This window comes from Homalodisca vitripennis, chromosome 4, assembly GCF_021130785.1.
Source record: "Homalodisca vitripennis isolate AUS2020 chromosome 4, UT_GWSS_2.1, whole genome shotgun sequence".
In the NCBI taxonomy this organism is placed as follows: Eukaryota; Metazoa; Arthropoda; class Insecta; order Hemiptera; family Cicadellidae; genus Homalodisca; species Homalodisca vitripennis.
Window position 1 is genome coordinate 40,555,995 of NC_060210.1, and position 23,435 is coordinate 40,579,429.

The 23,435-nt window shown below is 40.2% G+C and overlaps 1 protein-coding gene across 1 annotated transcript in view; it reads right to left on the reverse strand.

Moving 5' to 3' along the window:
* LOC124360992 overlaps positions 1-23,435 on the reverse strand; it is an 83,059-nt gene that overhangs the window by 53,905 nt on the left and 5,719 nt on the right. The window contains exon 5 of the mRNA XM_046815030.1: positions 812-23,428. Coding sequence (XP_046670986.1) covers positions 812-23,428 — 22,617 coding nt within the window. The remainder of the gene's footprint in view (positions 1-811; positions 23,429-23,435) is intronic.

Below are 23,435 nucleotides of genomic sequence, written 5' to 3' on the forward strand. Positions count from 1 at the left end.
AACTGAAGTCCACTGATTCAGATACTGAAGTAATTACGTTAGCTACTAAGACTTTTTGGCTGAATGAGAAAATAGTGAATTAAAACAGTGTATTTAAAAACTTATACATACATTTTCATTCACAACAGATGTAGCCGTATTGTTAAATTTCATCATAAAATAAATATGTATTGTTATTATGAAACTAAGCTTGAAATACATCTACTAAAACCGTTTATTCATGTTTCAGAACATTTATTTACCATTTGATGTTTACTAAGGGCAAATAGTTACCTGGAATTATATCATGTAAGGGGAACACTTTTTCGATAACACCATTAACATTAGGCACTTTCCGTGGTTTCTTTATTCAACTCATGACTTATGAGTACTTAGCTTGTGTGTTTATAAATGGAGTTCAATCTTATATCAGAGTTTTGAATTTCTTTTATACAGAAGATATATGACTTAAACAAAAACATTGTGTCATCGAACAATGTACTTATTATATTATTAATCATAATACAGGTCCTTACGTGAGTGATAGGACTTTCAAACATTTAAATGGGAAAAAACTGGATGATTCACGATACCCTAGTATTTATGGAATAAAATAATATTATAATACATACCACTTTATACAAGTTATATAAAACAAATAAATACAGCGTGAGAATCGGCTGGTGTGATGAGTTGAAAATATAGAAATTATGCAAGTTAAAGAGTTACTCTTTTCTATGGTGTACCTCAGATAGAAGCAGCATGCTGTGATCTGATGATGGCTCCATAACAACTTGTGAACTGGACGGTTGATCGTCGAGAGGATGTTTACCTATGGCTGAGTCCTCTTCATCAGATGAAGCGTACACGAACTTGTGTTTGAGACGGGGCGGGGTGACTGACCGGACATCTAGAATTGGTGACAATCGATCTTCTGATCGAGTTGGTGTTCGCCCCGAGCCTGATCTCTCGACAAATTTGGTTGGTGTGGATGTCTGCTTATCGAGAGGTGTTATATTGGAAGAAGTCTTCATCGGAGAAAAGTCAGATTCTGATATGTCACCTTCTGGGACAGTAGTACACTCCACTATATCTGACTGCCGAATTTTTGGACTCATTGTATCACGAGAACGTCGAGAAAATTTGGGGGAGCCTGGTGAGATACTTGTACGCAAACGATAACTTGTATCCACACTTAAATCGTGATCGGATGAAGATGACGGCAAAGCAACAGAGTCAGAGAGAGATGAGTCTGTAGTATCGATCATAGAAAATTCACCTCCGTCAGTGTGGAATTGGTCTATCTTCGGTGGTTTTCGTATTGGATCGCTTGGCTGTCGGAATATTACTTCTATGCCTCCCGTAGCATCAACAGTTCTAGTAAAAACTTCAGATGTAAGAAGCTGAATACTGCCGCATTGGTTCTGATTCCTCATTCTACTAGGACTTGAAGGTAAAGAAGAAGGTCCTTTTCCACGATCGAAACTTGAATGACGGTCCAATATTCTGTCGGACATTTGGCCTCGGGTTGGTCCGCTTCCTCTTCGCCCTGAAACTGGAGACTCCGTGTATGATTCTACGGCACTTAAAGGTGCTGAAGCTGCACGTTTGACACTTTTAGAAGAATCCTCAGAGGAGGTTGGTGGTACGTCTACATTACTATGTACTGAAGTTCTAAGTAAGGTGCCATGAATAGAAGAGTGAGATTTAATATTTACCAAATCATTATTTGTAGTTTCTAACTGTACATATTCTTTAACTGACATTTCTTCATTTTCAACTTTAGTTTTCGAGACAGTTTTGGACTTTTTAAGAAGATAAATACTACTAGATTCAGGTTCTTGCTTAGTATCTTCTCTAACAGTTTTCGGAAGTTTTTGAATCACTGCATTGGATTTGTCTTTATTGTCTTTTTTAATGAATTTTTCTGATCTTTTTTTCCTAATGGTTGTTTTAGAACTGGTAGGTGATCTAGGCACAGTAGGCGGGCTTAAAGTATTAAGCTTTAATTCATGGTCTGTTGTAGTTTTTGGCCGAGTTTCCTTTTTCCTGAGTTTCAATTGTTCTTTATTTTCATCATCACCTGTAAGTGCTTTCTTTTTTTGTTTATACTGCAATTTCTTGGAAGTAGGGACTTCGCTTTTATCAGACCTATCTATTCTACTAGGAGATATATTGGTAATATTTTTACGCTTATAATCTAAACGAGCGTTATTGATTTTATTTTCCTTTTGTTCAATTTTAATGGTCTGTCCTTCAAAATCTGTTTGTTTTTCTTTCTTAGAGTGGAAAACTGCAGATCGTTTTTCTTCTTTATCATCTGTTTTCTTTCCCACTAGTCTTTTCGCTGAAATGGATGAAGCTTCCTTTAATTTTCTCTCTTGTACCGACTTAAATTCTGATGTAAATGGAATGATCTTACGTTTTGGAGATGAAATATCACTGATTTCTTTTTTCTTTTCAATACTTTTTGGCTTAGTTGGTAAATGTTTTGGAGAACTTGGGAGTGACTCCCTAGATGTACCTTCTACTTTCATGTCTCTTGACAATGTCGATGCCATGTAACCTCTAGTACGTGGTAAAGCTTTTGTTACTCTTTTAACATTTGAATGTTGTGCACTATTTTTCTCATCAAATGTTGTTGTGCCTTCAGAACTTGATTTTTGTACAGGTGAAACGATCTCGTTACTTTTCTTACCAGGAGAAACAAACTTATACGTTTTGTACGTTTGTAATCGAGATGTTGTAGGTATAGCATTATCTTGTGTCATAGTCTTGGGTGTTGCTTTAAAAGGAGATGTATGAAAATCCCTTTTGATTTTACTTTCAACGTGATCATAGCTGACAGGTTGATGTTTGGTAAAATATTTTTTCTTAGTTGTTCTTTCAGACTTAAAAGTTTCCTTTATTTTAGATTCTTTAGAAACTTTTCTGTCTGAATGTAAAACCTTTTCTTTTAGAATAACATCAGATGTTTTTGTCACTGGGTCACAAATACAAAGTGATGAGCCAACTTCTGATTCCAAAATAACAATTTGTGATCCTGATTCAGTCTCTAAAAGTTTACCTTCAATACTTCTTTCTGATTCTTCGTGTTCTTTTGTACCTTTGTAGATTTCTTCCTGAGTCTCTTCTGTACTAACTGTTACCTCTATCATATCGTCATTCATTTTTATATCATCAACAATCATGGTTTTATGAATATCCTTAACGGACATTAGAGATGATGAGTCAGTATCTGCATCAGTTATTTCTGATGCAGTAGTATCACCAAATTTTAAGTTGAGGTTATCAGGAAAGTACGGATCAGAAGTTGTAGCTTCAGTATCTGATTCAGAATAAACCTGCAGGAGTTGTTGTTGAGAGTGGTACGTGAAGTCAAAAGGAGATGACACAACCGTACCCCGACTATGAATAATTTCAGTAGAATATGGTGCTGACTGTGGTCCAGTTTCTAAAGATGGAAAGCTACTATCTGTAGCAATTTCACATTCAACATTGCTCCAAATTCCCAAAGAATCACTACGATATTCTCTGTCTACTTTGGATATATCAGAAATTGAATCAACTAGAGGAAAATTAGCTGAAACTCTAGAACTTGACGGTTCCTCATTTAATGAAATTACTAACTCAGTCACTTCAGTTGTCTCTGAAATTGGACCAATCACCATTTCTACTTGAGCAATGTCAGACGCTTGTTTGGTTTCAGTGGCTTCTTCGTCTAGAACAGACTCATCATCAGTAACTGTAATTTCCTGAACCTCAGGTTCAATACGCTTAATATCTAATAAGGAATCTGATATTTCAGGCTTCTCTTCAAAAACAATTTCAACCTCTGCCTTTTTAATTACCTCAGAAAACGGTTCTACATGAGTGAAATCACTAACAGATTTTACTTTCTCATCTAATTTAATCACTTCAGACGTTTCTGATACGTATTCGACTACAGTTTCTACATGATCAATAACTACTGACTCCTTATATTCAGAGGGTTCCTCCTCCAACACAGTCTCACCATCAGTCTCTATAAATTTCTCAACCAAAGGTTCAAAATGTTTTATTCCGGCAGGGGATTGTGATAAAATTGGTTTCTCTACAAAGCCAGTTACAATGTCCTCTACTACTGTCTCTTCCACTGCTTTTGTTATTTCCGTTACTACGGCTTCTACACGCTCAATCTCCAACTGAGTTTCAGTTGTGATGAGTTTATCTTCTAACTTAGTATCTTCGGCGGTCTTTATTATTTTTTCAGTCACCAATTGTGCATGAGTAATTTCAGAAGCAGGTTTAGTTTCAGAGGGTTCTTTTTCCAACACAGGCTCATCGTGAGTCACTGTAACTTCTTTAACTTCAGTTACAATATGCGTTATTTCTAATGGAGTTTCTGCAATAACCGGTTTCCCTTCCAAAATAATATCTACTTCAGCCTTTGTAATTTCCTCATCGATAGTTTCTACATCAGCGATGTCAGTAACTGTTTTTACTGCAGCCACATCATCGTCTGATACAGTCTCTCCCTCCGTCTTTGTTATTTCTGAAACTACCGGTTTAACACGCTCAATCTCCGTTGTGTCTTTTGTGATTATTTTCTCTTCTAACTTAATAACTTCGGCTATTTTTGAAACGTCCTCGGCTACAGTTTCTACCTGATCAGAAACTTTATCATCGGAGGGTTCCTCTTCCAACACAGCCTCGACATCAGTGTCTGTAATTTTCTCAATCTCAAGATTTACATGTTTTATTTCTGCAGGGGATTCTGGCAAACCCGTTTTCTCTTGAGATAGACTTCCTTCCTCTGCCTTAGCAATTTCCTTATCCACTGGTTCTACCCGATCGGTTTCACTAACCGATGTCACTTTAGCCAGATCATCCTCTAATAATACCTCATCCTCCGCTTTTGTTATTTCCGTAACTACGTGTTCAACGAGCTCTATCTCCGGTGTTTCTGATACGATGAGTTTCTCTTCTAACGTGCTCACTTCGGATGTTTTTGAAACGTCTTCAACTACGGTTTCTGTATGATCACTGACGACTGGTAAAAGCGGTTTCTCCTCCAAGACAGTTGTAGTCTCTGCCTTTGTGATTTCCTCATCGACTGGTTCAACCTCATCGATTTCACTGACTGATGTAACTTTAGCCATATCGTCCACTACTACTGCCTCTTCCTCTGCTTTTGTTATTTCCGTTACTACGGCTTCTACTCGCTCAATCTCCAACTGAGTTTCAGTTGTGATGAGTTTATCTTCTAACTTAGTATCTTCGGCCGTCTTTATTATTTTTTCAGTCACCAATTGTGCATGAGTAATTTCAGAAGCAGGTTTAGTTTCAGAGGGTTCTTTTTCCAACACAGGCTCATCATGAGTCACTGTAATTTCTTTAACTTCAGTAATATGCGTTATTTCTAATGGAGTTTCTGCAATGACCGGTTTCCCTTCCAAAATAATATCTACTTCAGCCTTTGTAATTTCCTCATCGATAGGTTCTACATCAGCGATGTCAGTAACTGTTTTTACTGCAGCCACATCATCGTCTGATACAGTCTCTCCCTCCGTCTTTGTTATTTCTGAAACTACCGGTGTAACACGCTCAATCTCCGTTGTGTCTTTTGTGATGATTTTCTCTTCTAACTTAATAACTTCGGCTATTTTTGAAACGTCCTCGGCTACAGTTTCTACCTGATCAGAAACTTTATCATCAGAGGGTTCCTCTTCCAACACAGCCTCGACATCAGTGTCTGTAATTTTCTCAATCTCAAGATCTACATGTTTTATTTCTGCGGGGGATTCTGGCAAACCCGTTTTCTCTTGAGATACACTTCCATCCTCTGCATTAGCAATTTCCTTATCCACTGGTTCTACCCGATCGGTTTCACTAACCGATGTCACTTTAGCCAGATCATCCTCTAATAATACCTCATCCTCCGCTTTTGTTATTTCTGTAACTACGGGTTCAACGCGCTCTATCTCCGGTGTTTCTGATACGATGAGTTTCTCTTCTAACGTGCTCACTTCGGATGTTTTTGTAACGTCTTCAACTACGGTTTCTGTATGATCACTGACGACTGGTAAAAGCGGTTTCTCTTCCAAGACAGTTGTAACCTCTGCCTTTGTGATTTCCTCATCGACTGGTTCAACCTCATCGATTTCACTGACTGATGTAACTTTAGCCACATCGTCCACTACTACTGTCTCTTCCTCTGCTTTTGTTATTTCCGTTACTACGGCTTCTACTCGCTCAATCTCCAACTGAGTTTCAGTTGTGATGAGTTTATCTTCTAACTTAGTATCTTCGGCCGTCTTTATTATTTTTTCAGTCACCAATTGTGCATGAGTAATTTCAGAAGCAGGTTTAGTTTCAGAGGGTTCTTTTTCCAACACAGGCTCATCGTGAGTCACTGTAATTTCTTTAACTTCAGTTACAATATGCGTTATTTCTAATGGAGTTTCTGCAATGACCGGTTTCCCTTCCAAAATAATATCTACTTCAGCCTTTGTAATTTCCTCATCGATAGGTTCTACATCAGCGATGTCAGTAACTGTTTTTACTGCAGCCACATCATCGTCTGATACAGTCTCTCCCTCCGTCTTTGTTATTTCTGAAACTACCGGTGTAACACGCTCAATCTCCGTTGTGTCTTTTGTGATGATTTTCTCTTCTAACTTAATAACTTCGGCTATTTTTGAAACGTCCTCGGCTACAGTTTCTACCTGATCAGAAACTTTATCATCGGAGGGTTCCTCTTCCAACACAGCCTCGACATCAGTGTCTGTAATTTTCTCAATCTCAAGATCTACATGTTTTATTTCTGCAGGGGATTCTGGCAAACCCGTTTTCTCTTGAGATACACTTCCATCCTCTGCCTTAGCAATTTCCTTATCCACTGGTTCTACCCGATCGGTTTCACTAACCGATGTCACTTTAGCCAGATCATCCTCTAATAATACCTCATCCTCCGCTTTTGTTATTTCCGTAACTACGGGTTCAACGCGCTCTATCTCCGGTGTTTCTGATACGATGAGTTTCTCTTCTAACGTGCTCACTTCGGATGTTTTTGTAACGTCTTCAACTACGGTTTCTGTATGATCACTGACGACTGGTAAAAGCGGTTTCTCTTCCAAGACAGTTGTAACCTCTGCCTTTGTGATTTCCTCATCGACTGGTTCAACCTCATCGATTTCACTGACTGATGTAACTTTAGCCACATCGTCCACTACTACTGTCTCTTCCTCTGCTTTTGTTATTTCCGTTACTACGGCTTCTACTCGCTCAATCTCCAACTGAGTTTCAGTTGTGATGAGTTTATCTTCTAACTTAGTATCTTCGGCCGTCTTTATTATTTTTTCAGTCACCAATTGTGCATGAGTAATTTCAGAAGCAGGTTTAGTTTCAGAGGGTTCTTTTTCCAACACAGGCTCATCGTGAGTCACTGTAATTTCTTTAACTTCAGTTACAATATGCGTTATTTCTAATGGAGTTTCTGCAATGACCGGTTTCCCTTCCAAAATAATATCTACTTCAGCCTTTGTAATTTCCTCATCGATAGGTTCTACATCAGCGATGTCAGTAACTGTTTTTACTGCAGCCACATCATCGTCTGATACAGTCTCTCCCTCCGTCTTTGTTATTTCTGAAACTACCGGTGTAACACGCTCAATCTCCGTTGTGTCTTTTGTGATGATTTTCTCTTCTAACTTAATAACTTCGGCTATTTTTGAAACGTCCTCGGCTACAGTTTCTACCTGATCAGAAACTTTATCATCGGAGGGTTCCTCTTCCAACACAGCCTCGACATCAGTGTCTGTAATTTTCTCAATCTCAAGATCTACATGTTTTATTTCTGCAGGGGATTCTGGCAAACCCGTTTTCTCTTGAGATACACTTCCATCCTCTGCCTTAGCAATTTCCTTATCCACTGGTTCTACCCGATCGGTTTCACTAACCGATGTCACTTTAGCCAGATCATCCTCTAATAATACCTCATCCTCCGCTTTTGTTATTTCCGTAACTACGGGTTCAACGCGCTCTATCTCCGGTGTTTCTGATACGATGAGTTTCTCTTCTAACGTGCTCACTTCGGATGTTTTTGTAACGTCTTCAACTACGGTTTCTGTATGATCACTGACGACTGGTAAAAGCGGTTTCTCTTCCAAGACAGTTGTAACCTCTGCCTTTGTGATTTCCTCATCGACTGGTTCAACCTCATCGATTTCACTGACTGATGTAACTTTAGCCACATCGTCCACTACTACTGTCTCTTCCTCTGCTTTTGTTATTTCCGTTACTACGGCTTCTACTCGCTCAATCTCCAACTGAGTTTCAGTTGTGATGAGTTTATCTTCTAACTTAGTATCTTCGGCCGTCTTTATTATTTTTTCAGTCACCAATTGTGCATGAGTAATTTCAGAAGCAGGTTTAGTTTCAGAGGGTTCTTTTTCCAACACAGGCTCATCGTGAGTCACTGTAATTTCTTTAACTTCAGTTACAATATGCGTTATTTCTAATGGAGTTTCTGCAATGACCGGTTTCCCTTCCAAAATAATATCTACTTCAGCCTTTGTAATTTCCTCATCGATAGGTTCTACATCAGCGATGTCAGTAACTGTTTTTACTGCAGCCACATCATCGTCTGATACAGTCTCTCCCTCCGTCTTTGTTATTTCTGAAACTACCGGTGTAACACGCTCAATCTCCGTTGTGTCTTTTGTGATGATTTTCTCTTCTAACTTAATAACTTCGGCTATTTTTGAAACGTCCTCGGCTACAGTTTCTACCTGATCAGAAACTTTATCATCGGAGGGTTCCTCTTCCAACACAGCCTCGACATCAGTGTCTGTAATTTTCTCAATCTCAAGATCTACATGTTTTATTTCTGCAGGGGATTCTGGCAAACCCGTTTTCTCTTGAGATACACTTCCATCCTCTGCCTTAGCAATTTCCTTATCCACTGGTTCTACCCGATCGGTTTCACTAACCGATGTCACTTTAGCCAGATCATCCTCTAATAATACCTCATCCTCCGCTTTTGTTATTTCCGTAACTACGGGTTCAACGCGCTCTATCTCCGGTGTTTCTGATACGATGAGTTTCTCTTCTAACGTGCTCACTTCGGATGTTTTTGTAACGTCTTCAACTACGGTTTCTGTATGATCACTGACGACTGGTAAAAGCGGTTTCTCTTCCAAGACAGTTGTAACCTCTGCCTTTGTGATTTCCTCATCGACTGGTTCAACCTCATCGATTTCACTGACTGATGTAACTTTAGCCACATCGTCCACTACTACTGTCTCTTCCTCTGCTTTTGTTATTTCCGTTACTACGGCTTCTACTCGCTCAATCTCCAACTGAGTTTCAGTTGTGATGAGTTTATCTTCTAACTTAGTATCTTCGGCCGTCTTTATTATTTTTTCAGTCACCAATTGTGCATGAGTAATTTCAGAAGCAGGTTTAGTTTCAGAGGGTTCTTTTTCCAACACAGGCTCATCGTGAGTCACTGTAATTTCTTTAACTTCAGTTACAATATGCGTTATTTCTAATGGAGTTTCTGCAATGACCGGTTTCCCTTCCAAAATAATATCTACTTCAGCCTTTGTAATTTCCTCATCGATAGGTTCTACATCAGCGATGTCAGTAACTGTTTTTACTGCAGCCACATCATCGTCTGATACAGTCTCTCCCTCCGTCTTTGTTATTTCTGAAACTACCGGTGTAACACGCTCAATCTCCGTTGTGTCTTTTGTGATGATTTTCTCTTCTAACTTAATAACTTCGGCTATTTTTGAAACGTCCTCGGCTACAGTTTCTACCTGATCAGAAACTTTATCATCGGAGGGTTCCTCTTCCAACACAGCCTCGACATCAGTGTCTGTAATTTTCTCAATCTCAAGATCTACATGTTTTATTTCTGCAGGGGATTCTGGCAAACCCGTTTTCTCTTGAGATACACTTCCATCCTCTGCCTTAGCAATTTCCTTATCCACTGGTTCTACCCGATCGGTTTCACTAACCGATGTCACTTTAGCCAGATCATCCTCTAATAATACCTCATCCTCCGCTTTTGTTATTTCCGTAACTACGGGTTCAACGCGCTCTATCTCCGGTGTTTCTGATACGATGAGTTTCTCTTCTAACGTGCTCACTTCGGATGTTTTTGTAACGTCTTCAACTACGGTTTCTGTATGATCACTGACGACTGGTAAAAGCGGTTTCTCTTCCAAGACAGTTGTAACCTCTGCCTTTGTGATTTCCTCATCGACTGGTTCAACCTCATCGATTTCACTGACTGATGTAACTTTAGCCACATCGTCCACTACTACTGTCTCTTCCTCTGCTTTTGTTATTTCCGTTACTACGGCTTCTACTCGCTCAATCTCCAACTGAGTTTCAGTTGTGATGAGTTTATCTTCTAACTTAGTATCTTCGGCCGTCTTTATTATTTTTTCAGTCACCAATTGTGCATGAGTAATTTCAGAAGCAGGTTTAGTTTCAGAGGGTTCTTTTTCCAACACAGGCTCATCGTGAGTCACTGTAATTTCTTTAACTTCAGTTACAATATGCGTTATTTCTAATGGAGTTTCTGCAATGACCGGTTTCCCTTCCAAAATAATATCTACTTCAGCCTTTGTAATTTCCTCATCGATAGGTTCTACATCAGCGATGTCAGTAACTGTTTTTACTGCAGCCACATCATCGTCTGATACAGTCTCTCCCTCCGTCTTTGTTATTTCTGAAACTACCGGTGTAACACGCTCAATCTCCGTTGTGTCTTTTGTGATGATTTTCTCTTCTAACTTAATAACTTCGGCTATTTTTGAAACGTCCTCGGCTACAGTTTCTACCTGATCAGAAACTTTATCATCGGAGGGTTCCTCTTCCAACACAGCCTCGACATCAGTGTCTGTAATTTTCTCAATCTCAAGATCTACATGTTTTATTTCTGCAGGGGATTCTGGCAAACCCGTTTTCTCTTGAGATACACTTCCATCCTCTGCCTTAGCAATTTCCTTATCCACTGGTTCTACCCGATCGGTTTCACTAACCGATGTCACTTTAGCCAGATCATCCTCTAATAATACCTCATCCTCCGCTTTTGTTATTTCCGTAACTACGGGTTCAACGCGCTCTATCTCCGGTGTTTCTGATACGATGAGTTTCTCTTCTAACGTGCTCACTTCGGATGTTTTTGTAACGTCTTCAACTACGGTTTCTGTATGATCACTGACGACTGGTAAAAGCGGTTTCTCTTCCAAGACAGTTGTAACCTCTGCCTTTGTGATTTCCTCATCGACTGGTTCAACCTCATCGATTTCACTGACTGATGTAACTTTAGCCACATCGTCCACTACTACTGTCTCTTCCTCTGCTTTTGTTATTTCCGTTACTACGGCTTCTACTCGCTCAATCTCCAACTGAGTTTCAGTTGTGATGAGTTTATCTTCTAACTTAGTATCTTCGGCCGTCTTTATTATTTTTTCAGTCACCAATTGTGCATGAGTAATTTCAGAAGCAGGTTTAGTTTCAGAGGGTTCTTTTTCCAACACAGGCTCATCGTGAGTCACTGTAATTTCTTTAACTTCAGTTACAATATGCGTTATTTCTAATGGAGTTTCTGCAATGACCGGTTTCCCTTCCAAAATAATATCTACTTCAGCCTTTGTAATTTCCTCATCGATAGGTTCTACATCAGCGATGTCAGTAACTGTTTTTACTGCAGCCACATCATCGTCTGATACAGTCTCTCCCTCCGTCTTTGTTATTTCTGAAACTACCGGTGTAACACGCTCAATCTCCGTTGTGTCTTTTGTGATGATTTTCTCTTCTAACTTAATAACTTCGGCTATTTTTGAAACGTCCTCGGCTACAGTTTCTACCTGATCAGAAACTTTATCATCGGAGGGTTCCTCTTCCAACACAGCCTCGACATCAGTGTCTGTAATTTTCTCAATCTCAAGATCTACATGTTTTATTTCTGCAGGGGATTCTGGCAAACCCGTTTTCTCTTGAGATACACTTCCATCCTCTGCCTTAGCAATTTCCTTATCCACTGGTTCTACCCGATCGGTTTCACTAACCGATGTCACTTTAGCCAGATCATCCTCTAATAATACCTCATCCTCCGCTTTTGTTATTTCCGTAACTACGGGTTCAACGCGCTCTATCTCCGGTGTTTCTGATACGATGAGTTTCTCTTCTAACGTGCTCACTTCGGATGTTTTTGTAACGTCTTCAACTACGGTTTCTGTATGATCACTGACGACTGGTAAAAGCGGTTTCTCTTCCAAGACAGTTGTAACCTCTGCCTTTGTGATTTCCTCATCGACTGGTTCAACCTCATCGATTTCACTGACTGATGTAACTTTAGCCACATCGTCCACTACTACTGTCTCTTCCTCTGCTTTTGTTATTTCCGTTACTACGGCTTCTACTCGCTCAATCTCCAACTGAGTTTCAGTTGTGATGAGTTTATCTTCTAACTTAGTATCTTCGGCCGTCTTTATTATTTTTTCAGTCACCAATTGTGCATGAGTAATTTCAGAAGCAGGTTTAGTTTCAGAGGGTTCTTTTTCCAACACAGGCTCATCGTGAGTCACTGTAATTTCTTTAACTTCAGTTACAATATGCGTTATTTCTAATGGAGTTTCTGCAATGACCGGTTTCCCTTCCAAAATAATATCTACTTCAGCCTTTGTAATTTCCTCATCGATAGGTTCTACATCAGCGATGTCAGTAACTGTTTTTACTGCAGCCACATCATCGTCTGATACAGTCTCTCCCTCCGTCTTTGTTATTTCTGAAACTACCGGTGTAACACGCTCAATCTCCGTTGTGTCTTTTGTGATGATTTTCTCTTCTAACTTAATAACTTCGGCTATTTTTGAAACGTCCTCGGCTACAGTTTCTACCTGATCAGAAACTTTATCATCGGAGGGTTCCTCTTCCAACACAGCCTCGACATCAGTGTCTGTAATTTTCTCAATCTCAAGATCTACATGTTTTATTTCTGCAGGGGATTCTGGCAAACCCGTTTTCTCTTGAGATACACTTCCATCCTCTGCCTTAGCAATTTCCTTATCCACTGGTTCTACCCGATCGGTTTCACTAACCGATGTCACTTTAGCCAGATCATCCTCTAATAATACCTCATCCTCCGCTTTTGTTATTTCCGTAACTACGGGTTCAACGCGCTCTATCTCCGGTGTTTCTGATACGATGAGTTTCTCTTCTAACGTGCTCACTTCGGATGTTTTTGTAACGTGTTCAACTACGGTTTCTGTATGATCACTGACGACTGGTAAAAGCGGTTTCTCTTCCAAGACAGTTGTAACCTCTGCCTTTGTGATTTCCTCATCGACTGGTTCAACCTCATCGATTTCACTGACTGATGTAACTTTAGCCACATCGTCCACTACTACTGTCTCTTCCTCTGCTTTTGTTATTTCCGTTACTACGGCTTCTACTCGCTCAATCTCCAACTGAGTTTCAGTTGTGATGAGTTTATCTTCTAACTTAGTATCTTCGGCCGTCTTTATTATTTTTTCAGTCACCAATTGTGCATGAGTAATTTCAGAAGCAGGTTTAGTTTCAGAGGGTTCTTTTTCCAACACAGGCTCATCGTGAGTCACTGTAATTTCTTTAACTTCAGTTACAATATGCGTTATTTCTAATGGAGTTTCTGCAATGACCGGTTTCCCTTCCAAAATAATATCTACTTCAGCCTTTGTAATTTCCTCATCGATAGGTTCTACATCAGCGATGTCAGTAACTGTTTTTACTGCAGCCACATCATCGTCTGATACAGTCTCTCCCTCCGTCTTTGTTATTTCTGAAACTACCGGTGTAACACGCTCAATCTCCGTTGTGTCTTTTGTGATGATTTTCTCTTCTAACTTAATAACTTCGGCTATTTTTGAAACGTCCTCGGCTACAGTTTCTACCTGATCAGAAACTTTATCATCGGAGGGTTCCTCTTCCAACACAGCCTCGACATCAGTGTCTGTAATTTTCTCAATCTCAAGATCTACATGTTTTATTTCTGCAGGGGATTCTGGCAAACCCGTTTTCTCTTGAGATACACTTCCATCCTCTGCCTTAGCAATTTCCTTATCCACTGGTTCTACCCGATCGGTTTCACTAACCGATGTCACTTTAGCCAGATCATCCTCTAATAATACCTCATCCTCCGCTTTTGTTATTTCCGTAACTACGGGTTCAACGCGCTCTATCTCCGGTGTTTCTGATACGATGAGTTTCTCTTCTAACGTGCTCACTTCGGATGTTTTTGTAACGTCTTCAACTACGGTTTCTGTATGATCACTGACGACTGGTAAAAGCGGTTTCTCTTCCAAGACAGTTGTAACCTCTGCCTTTGTGATTTCCTCATCGACTGGTTCAACCTCATCGATTTCACTGACTGATGTAACTTTAGCCACATCGTCCACTACTACTGTCTCTTCCTCTGCTTTTGTTATTTCCGTTACTACGGCTTCTACTCGCTCAATCTCCAACTGAGTTTCAGTTGTGATGAGTTTATCTTCTAACTTAGTATCTTCGGCCGTCTTTATTATTTTTTCAGTCACCAATTGTGCATGAGTAATTTCAGAAGCAGGTTTAGTTTCAGAGGGTTCTTTTTCCAACACAGGCTCATCGTGAGTCACTGTAATTTCTTTAACTTCAGTTACAATATGCGTTATTTCTAATGGAGTTTCTGCAATGACCGGTTTCCCTTCCAAAATAATATCTACTTCAGCCTTTGTAATTTCCTCATCGATAGGTTCTACATCAGCGATGTCAGTAACTGTTTTTACTGCAGCCACATCATCGTCTGATACAGTCTCTCCCTCCGTCTTTGTTATTTCTGAAACTACCGGTGTAACACGCTCAATCTCCGTTGTGTCTTTTGTGATGATTTTCTCTTCTAACTTAATAACTTCGGCTATTTTTGAAACGTCCTCGGCTACAGTTTCTACCTGATCAGAAACTTTATCATCGGAGGGTTCCTCTTCCAACACAGCCTCGACATCAGTGTCTGTAATTTTCTCAATCTCAAGATCTACATGTTTTATTTCTGCAGGGGATTCTGGCAAACCCGTTTTCTCTTGAGATACACTTCCATCCTCTGCCTTAGCAATTTCCTTATCCACTGGTTCTACCCGATCGGTTTCACTAACCGATGTCACTTTAGCCAGATCATCCTCTAATAATACCTCATCCTCCGCTTTTGTTATTTCCGTAACTACGGGTTCAACGCGCTCTATCTCCGGTGTTTCTGATACGATGAGTTTCTCTTCTAACGTGCTCACTTCGGATGTTTTTGTAACGTCTTCAACTACGGTTTCTGTATGATCACTGACGACTGGTAAAAGCGGTTTCTCTTCCAAGACAGTTGTAACCTCTGCCTTTGTGATTTCCTCATCGACTGGTTCAACCTCATCGATTTCACTGACTGATGTAACTTTAGCCACATCGTCCACTACTACTGTCTCTTCCTCTGCTTTTGTTATTTCCGTTACTACGGCTTCTACTCGCTCAATCTCCAACTGAGTTTCAGTTGTGATGAGTTTATCTTCTAACTTAGTATCTTCGGCCGTCTTTATTATTTTTTCAGTCACCAATTGTGCATGAGTAATTTCAGAAGCAGGTTTAGTTTCAGAGGGTTCTTTTTCCAACACAGGCTCATCGTGAGTCACTGTAATTTCTTTAACTTCAGTTACAATATGCGTTATTTCTAATGGAGTTTCTGCAATGACCGGTTTCCCTTCCAAAATAATATCTACTTCAGCCTTTGTAATTTCCTCATCGATAGGTTCTACATCAGCGATGTCAGTAACTGTTTTTACTGCAGCCACATCATCGTCTGATACAGTCTCTCCCTCCGTCTTTGTTATTTCTGAAACTACCGGTGTAACACGCTCAATCTCCGTTGTGTCTTTTGTGATGATTTTCTCTTCTAACTTAATAACTTCGGCTATTTTTGAAACGTCCTCGGCTACAGTTTCTACCTGATCAGAAACTTTATCATCGGAGGGTTCCTCTTCCAACACAGCCTCGACATCAGTGTCTGTAATTTTCTCAATCTCAAGATCTACATGTTTTATTTCTGCAGGGGATTCTGGCAAACCCGTTTTCTCTTGAGATACACTTCCATCCTCTGCCTTAGCAATTTCCTTATCCACTGGTTCTACCCGATCGGTTTCACTAACCGATGTCACTTTAGCCAGATCATCCTCTAATAATACCTCATCCTCCGCTTTTGTTATTTCCGTAACTACGGGTTCAACGCGCTCTATCTCCGGTGTTTCTGATACGATGAGTTTCTCTTCTAACGTGCTCACTTCGGATGTTTTTGTAACGTGTTCAACTACGGTTTCTGTATGATCACTGACGACTGGTAAAAGCGGTTTCTCTTCCAAGACAGTTGTAACCTCTGCCTTTGTGATTTCCTCATCGACTGGTTCAACCTCATCGATTTCACTGACTGATGTAACTTTAGCCACATCGTCCACTACTACTGTCTCTTCCTCTGCTTTTGTTATTTCCGTTACTACGGCTTCTACTCGCTCAATCTCCAACTGAGTTTCAGTTGTGATGAGTTTATCTTCTAACTTAGTATCTTCGGCCGTCTTTATTATTTTTTCAGTCACCAATTGTGCATGAGTAATTTCAGAAGCAGGTTTAGTTTCAGAGGGTTCTTTTTCCAACACAGGCTCATCGTGAGTCACTGTAATTTCTTTAACTTCAGTTACAATATGCGTTATTTCTAATGGAGTTTCTGCAATGACCGGTTTCCCTTCCAAAATAATATCTACTTCAGCCTTTGTAATTTCCTCATCGATAGGTTCTACATCAGCGATGTCAGTAACTGTTTTTACTGCAGCCACATCATCGTCTGATACAGTCTCTCCCTCCGTCTTTGTTATTTCTGAAACTACCGGTGTAACACGCTCAATCTCCGTTGTGTCTTTTGTGATGATTTTCTCTTCTAACTTAATAACTTCGGCTATTTTTGAAACGTCCTCGGCTACAGTTTCTACCTGATCAGAAACTTTATCATCGGAGGGTTCCTCTTCCAACACAGCCTCGACATCAGTGTCTGTAATTTTCTCAATCTCAAGATCTACATGTTTTATTTCTGCAGGGGATTCTGGCAAACCCGTTTTCTCTTGAGATACACTTCCATCCTCTGCCTTAGCAATTTCCTTATCCACTGGTTCTACCCGATCGGTTTCACTAACCGATGTCACTTTAGCCAGATCATCCTCTAATAATACCTCATCCTCCGCTTTTGTTATTTCCGTAACTACGGGTTCAACGCGCTCTATCTCCGGTGTTTCTGATACGATGAGTTTCTCTTCTAACGTGCTCACTTCGGATGTTTTTGTAACGTGTTCAACTACGGTTTCTGTATGATCACTGACGACTGGTAAAAGCGGTTTCTCTTCCAAGACAGTTGTAACCTCTGCCTTTGTGATTTCCTCATCGACTGGTTCAACCTCATCGATTTCACTGACTGATGTAACTTTAGCCACATCGTCCACTACTACTGTCTCTTCCTCTGCTTTTGTTATTTCCGTTACTACGGCTTCTACTCGCTCAATCTCCAACTGAGTTTCAGTTGTGATGAGTTTATCTTCTAACTTAGTATCTTCGGCCGTCTTTATTATTTTTTCAGTCACCAATTGTGCATGAGTAATTTCAGAAGCAGGTTTAGTTTCAGAGGGTTCTTTTTCCAACACAGGCTCATCGTGAGTCACTGTAATTTCTTTAACTTCAGTTACAATATGCGTTATTTCTAATGGAGTTTCTGCAATGACCGGTTTCCCTTCCAAAATAATATCTACTTCAGCCTTTGTAATTTCCTCATCGATAGGTTCTACATCAGCGATGTCAGTAACTGTTTTTACTGCAGCCACATCATCGTCTGATACAGTCTCTCCCTCCGTCTTTGTTATTTCTGAAACTACCGGTGTAACACGCTCAATCTCCGTTGTGTCTTTTGTGATGATTTTCTCTTCTAACTTAATAACTTCGGCTATTTTTGAAACGTCCTCGGCTACAGTTTCTACCTGATCAGAAACTTTATCATCGGAGGGTTCCTCTTCCAACACAGCCTCGACATCAGTGTCTGTAATTTTCTCAATCTCAAGATCTACATGTTTTATTTCTGCAGGGGATTCTGGCAAACCCGTTTTCTCTTGAGATACACTTCCATCCTCTGCCTTAGCAATTTCCTTATCCACTGGTTCTACCCGATCGGTTTCACTAACCGATGTCACTTTAGCCAGATCATCCTCTAATAATACCTCATCCTCCGCTTTTGTTATTTCCGTAACTACGGGTTCAACGCGCTCTATCTCCGGTGTTTCTGATACGATGAGTTTCTCTTCTAACGTGCTCACTTCGGATGTTTTTGTAACGTGTTCAACTACGGTTTCTGTATGATCACTGACGACTGGTAAAAGCGGTTTCTCTTCCAAGACAGTTGTAACCTCTGCCTTTGTGATTTCCTCATCGACTGGTTCAACCTCATCGATTTCACTGACTGATGTAACTTTAGCCACATCGTCCACTACTACTGTCTCTTCCTCTGCTTTTGTTATTTCCGTTACTACGGCTTCTACTCGCTCAATCTCCAACTGAGTTTCAGTTGTGATGAGTTTATCTTCTAACTTAGTATCTTCGGCCGTCTTTATTATTTTTTCAGTCACCAATTGTGCATGAGTAATTTCAGAAGCAGGTTTAGTTTCAGAGGGTTCTTTTTCCAACACAGGCTCATCGTGAGTCACTGTAATTTCTTTAACTTCAGTTACAATATGCGTTATTTCTAATGGAGTTTCTGCAATGACCGGTTTCCCTTCCAAAATAATATCTACTTCAGCCTTTGTAATTTCCTCATCGATAGGTTCTACATCAGCGATGTCAGTAACTGTTTTTACTGCAGCCACATCATCGTCTGATACAGTCTCTCCCTCCGTCTTTGTTATTTCTGAAACTACCGGTGTAACACGCTCAATCTCCGTTGTGTCTTTTGTGATGATTTTCTCTTCTAACTTAATAACTTCGGCTATTTTTGAAACGTCCTCGGCTACAGTTTCTACCTGATCAGAAACTTTATCATCGGAGGGTTCCTCTTCCAACACAGCCTCGACATCAGTGTCTGTAATTTTCTCAATCTCAAGATCTACATGTTTTATTTCTGCAGGGGATTCTGGCAAACCCGTTTTCTCTTGAGATACACTTCCATCCTCTGCCTTAGCAATTTCCTTATCCACTGGTTCTACCCGATCGGTTTCACTAACCGATGTCACTTTAGCCAGATCATCCTCTAATAATACCTCATCCTCCGCTTTTGTTATTTCCGTAACTACGGGTTCAACGCGCTCTATCTCCGGTGTTTCTGATACGATGAGTTTCTCTTCTAACGTGCTCACTTCGGATGTTTTTGTAACGTGTTCAACTACGGTTTCTGTATGATCACTGACGACTGGTAAAAGCGGTTTCTCTTCCAAGACAGTTGTAACCTCTGCCTTTGTGATTTCCTCATCGACTGGTTCAACCTCATCGATTTCACTGACTGATGTAACTTTAGCCACATCGTCCACTACTACTGTCTCTTCCTCTGCTTTTGTTATTTCCGTTACTACGGCTTCTACTCGCTCAATCTCCAACTGAGTTTCAGTTGTGATGAGTTTATCTTCTAACTTAGTATCTTCGGCCGTCTTTATTATTTTTTCAGTCACCAATTGTGCATGAGTAATTTCAGAAGCAGGTTTAGTTTCAGAGGGTTCTTTTTCCAACACAGGCTCATCGTGAGTCACTGTAATTTCTTTAACTTCAGTTACAATATGCGTTATTTCTAATGGAGTTTCTGCAATGACCGGTTTCCCTTCCAAAATAATATCTACTTCAGCCTTTGTAATTTCCTCATCGATAGGTTCTACATCAGCGATGTCAGTAACTGTTTTTACTGCAGCCACATCATCGTCTGATACAGTCTCTCCCTCCGTCTTTGTTATTTCTGAAACTACCGGTGTAACACGCTCAATCTCCGTTGTGTCTTTTGTGATGATTTTCTCTTCTAACTTAATAACTTCGGCTATTTTTGAAACGTCCTCGGCTACAGTTTCTACCTGATCAGAAACTTTATCATCGGAGGGTTCCTCTTCCAACACAGCCTCGACATCAGTGTCTGTAATTTTCTCAATCTCAAGATCTACATGTTTTATTTCTGCAGGGGATTCTGGCAAACCCGTTTTCTCTTGAGATACACTTCCATCCTCTGCCTTAGCAATTTCCTTATCCACTGGTTCTACCCGATCGGTTTCACTAACCGATGTCACTTTAGCCAGATCATCCTCTAATAATACCTCATCCTCCGCTTTTGTTATTTCCGTAACTACGGGTTCAACGCGCTCTATCTCCGGTGTTTCTGATACGATGAGTTTCTCTTCTAACGTGCTCACTTCGGATGTTTTTGTAACGTCTTCAACTACGGTTTCTGTATGATCACTGACGACTGGTAAAAGCGGTTTCTCTTCCAAGACAGTTGTAACCTCTGCCTTTGTGATTTCCTCATCGACTGGTTCAACCTCATCGATTTCACTGACTGATGTAACTTTAGCCACATCGTCCACTACTACTGTCTCTTCCTCTGCTTTTGTTATTTCCGTTACTACGGCTTCTACTCGCTCAATCTCCAACTGAGTTTCAGTTGTGATGAGTTTATCTTCTAACTTAGTATCTTCGGCCGTCTTTATTATTTTTTCAGTCACCAATTGTGCATGAGTAATTTCAGAAGCAGGTTTAGTTTCAGAGGGTTCTTTTTCCAACACAGGCTCATCGTGAGTCACTGTAATTTCTTTAACTTCAGTTACAATATGCGTTATTTCTAATGGAGTTTCTGCAATGACCGGTTTCCCTTCCAAAATAATATCTACTTCAGCCTTTGTAATTTCCTCATCGATAGGTTCTACATCAGCGATGTCAGTAACTGTTTTTACTGCAGCCACATCATCGTCTGATACAGTCTCTCCCTCCGTCTTTGTTATTTCTGAAACTACCGGTGTAACACGCTCAATCTCCGTTGTGTCTTTTGTGATGATTTTCTCTTCTAACTTAATAACTTCGGCTATTTTTGAAACGTCCTCGGCTACAGTTTCTACCTGATCAGAAACTTTATCATCGGAGGGTTCCTCTTCCAACACAGCCTCGACATCAGTGTCTGTAATTTTCTCAATCTCAAGATCTACATGTTTTATTTCTGCAGGGGATTCTGGCAAACCCGTTTTCTCTTGAGATACACTTCCATCCTCTGCCTTAGCAATTTCCTTATCCACTGGTTCTACCCGATCGGTTTCACTAACCGATGTCACTTTAGCCAGATCATCCTCTAATAATACCTCATCCTCCGCTTTTGTTATTTCCGTAACTACGGGTTCAACGCGCTCTATCTCCGGTGTTTCTGATACGATGAGTTTCTCTTCTAACGTGCTCACTTCGGATGTTTTTGTAACGTGTTCAACTACGGTTTCTGTATGATCACTGACGACTGGTAAAAGCGGTTTCTCTTCCAAGACAGTTGTAACCTCTGCCTTTGTGATTTCCTCATCGACTGGTTCAACCTCATCGATTTCACTGACTGATGTAACTTTAGCCACATCGTCCACTACTACTGTCTCTTCCTCTGCTTTTGTTATTTCCGTTACTACGGCTTCTACTCGCTCAATCTCCAACTGAGTTTCAGTTGTGATGAGTTTATCTTCTAACTTAGTATCTTCGGCCGTCTTTATTATTTTTTCAGTCACCAATTGTGCATGAGTAATTTCAGAAGCAGGTTTAGTTTCAGAGGGTTCTTTTTCCAACACAGGCTCATCGTGAGTCACTGTAATTTCTTTAACTTCAGTTACAATATGCGTTATTTCTAATGGAGTTTCTGCAATGACCGGTTTCCCTTCCAAAATAATATCTACTTCAGCCTTTGTAATTTCCTCATCGATAGGTTCTACATCAGCGATGTCAGTAACTGTTTTTACTGCAGCCACATCATCGTCTGATACAGTCTCTCCCTCCGTCTTTGTTATTTCTGAAACTACCGGTGTAACACGCTCAATCTCCGTTGTGTCTTTTGTGATGATTTTCTCTTCTAACTTAATAACTTCGGCTATTTTTGAAACGTCCTCGGCTACAGTTTCTACCTGATCAGAAACTTTATCATCGGAGGGTTCCTCTTCCAACACAGCCTCGACATCAGTGTCTGTAATTTTCTCAATCTCAAGATCTACATGTTTTATTTCTGCAGGGGATTCTGGCAAACCCGTTTTCTCTTGAGATACACTTCCATCCTCTGCCTTAGCAATTTCCTTATCCACTGGTTCTACCCGATCGGTTTCACTAACCGATGTCACTTTAGCCAGATCATCCTCTAATAATACCTCATCCTCCGCTTTTGTTATTTCCGTAACTACGGGTTCAACGCGCTCTATCTCCGGTGTTTCTGATACGATGAGTTTCTCTTCTAACGTGCTCACTTCGGATGTTTTTGTAACGTGTTCAACTACGGTTTCTGTATGATCACTGACGACTGGTAAAAGCGGTTTCTCTTCCAAGACAGTTGTAACCTCTGCCTTTGTGATTTCCTCATCGACTGGTTCAACCTCATCGATTTCACTGACTGATGTAACTTTAGCCACATCGTCCACTACTACTGTCTCTTCCTCTGCTTTTGTTATTTCCGTTACTACGGCTTCTACTCGCTCAATCTCCAACTGAGTTTCAGTTGTGATGAGTTTATCTTCTAACTTAGTATCTTCGGCCGTCTTTATTATTTTTTCAGTCACCAATTGTGCATGAGTAATTTCAGAAGCAGGTTTAGTTTCAGAGGGTTCTTTTTCCAACACAGGCTCATCGTGAGTCACTGTAATTTCTTTAACTTCAGTTACAATATGCGTTATTTCTAATGGAGTTTCTGCAATGACCGGTTTCCCTTCCAAAATAATATCTACTTCAGCCTTTGTAATTTCCTCATCGATAGGTTCTACATCAGCGATGTCAGTAACTGTTTTTACTGCAGCCACATCATCGTCTGATACAGTCTCTCCCTCCGTCTTTGTTATTTCTGAAACTACCGGTGTAACACGCTCAATCTCCGTTGTGTCTTTTGTGATGATTTTCTCTTCTAACTTAATAACTTCGGCTATTTTTGAAACGTCCTCGGCTACAGTTTCTACCTGATCAGAAACTTTATCATCGGAGGGTTCCTCTTCCAACACAGCCTCGACATCAGTGTCTGTAATTTTCTCAATCTCAAGATCTACATGTTTTATTTCTGCAGGGGATTCTGGCAAACCCGTTTTCTCTTGAGATACACTTCCATCCTCTGCCTTAGCAATTTCCTTATCCACTGGTTCTAGTACCCGATCGGTTTCACTAACCGATGTCACTTTAGCCAGATCATCCTCTAATAA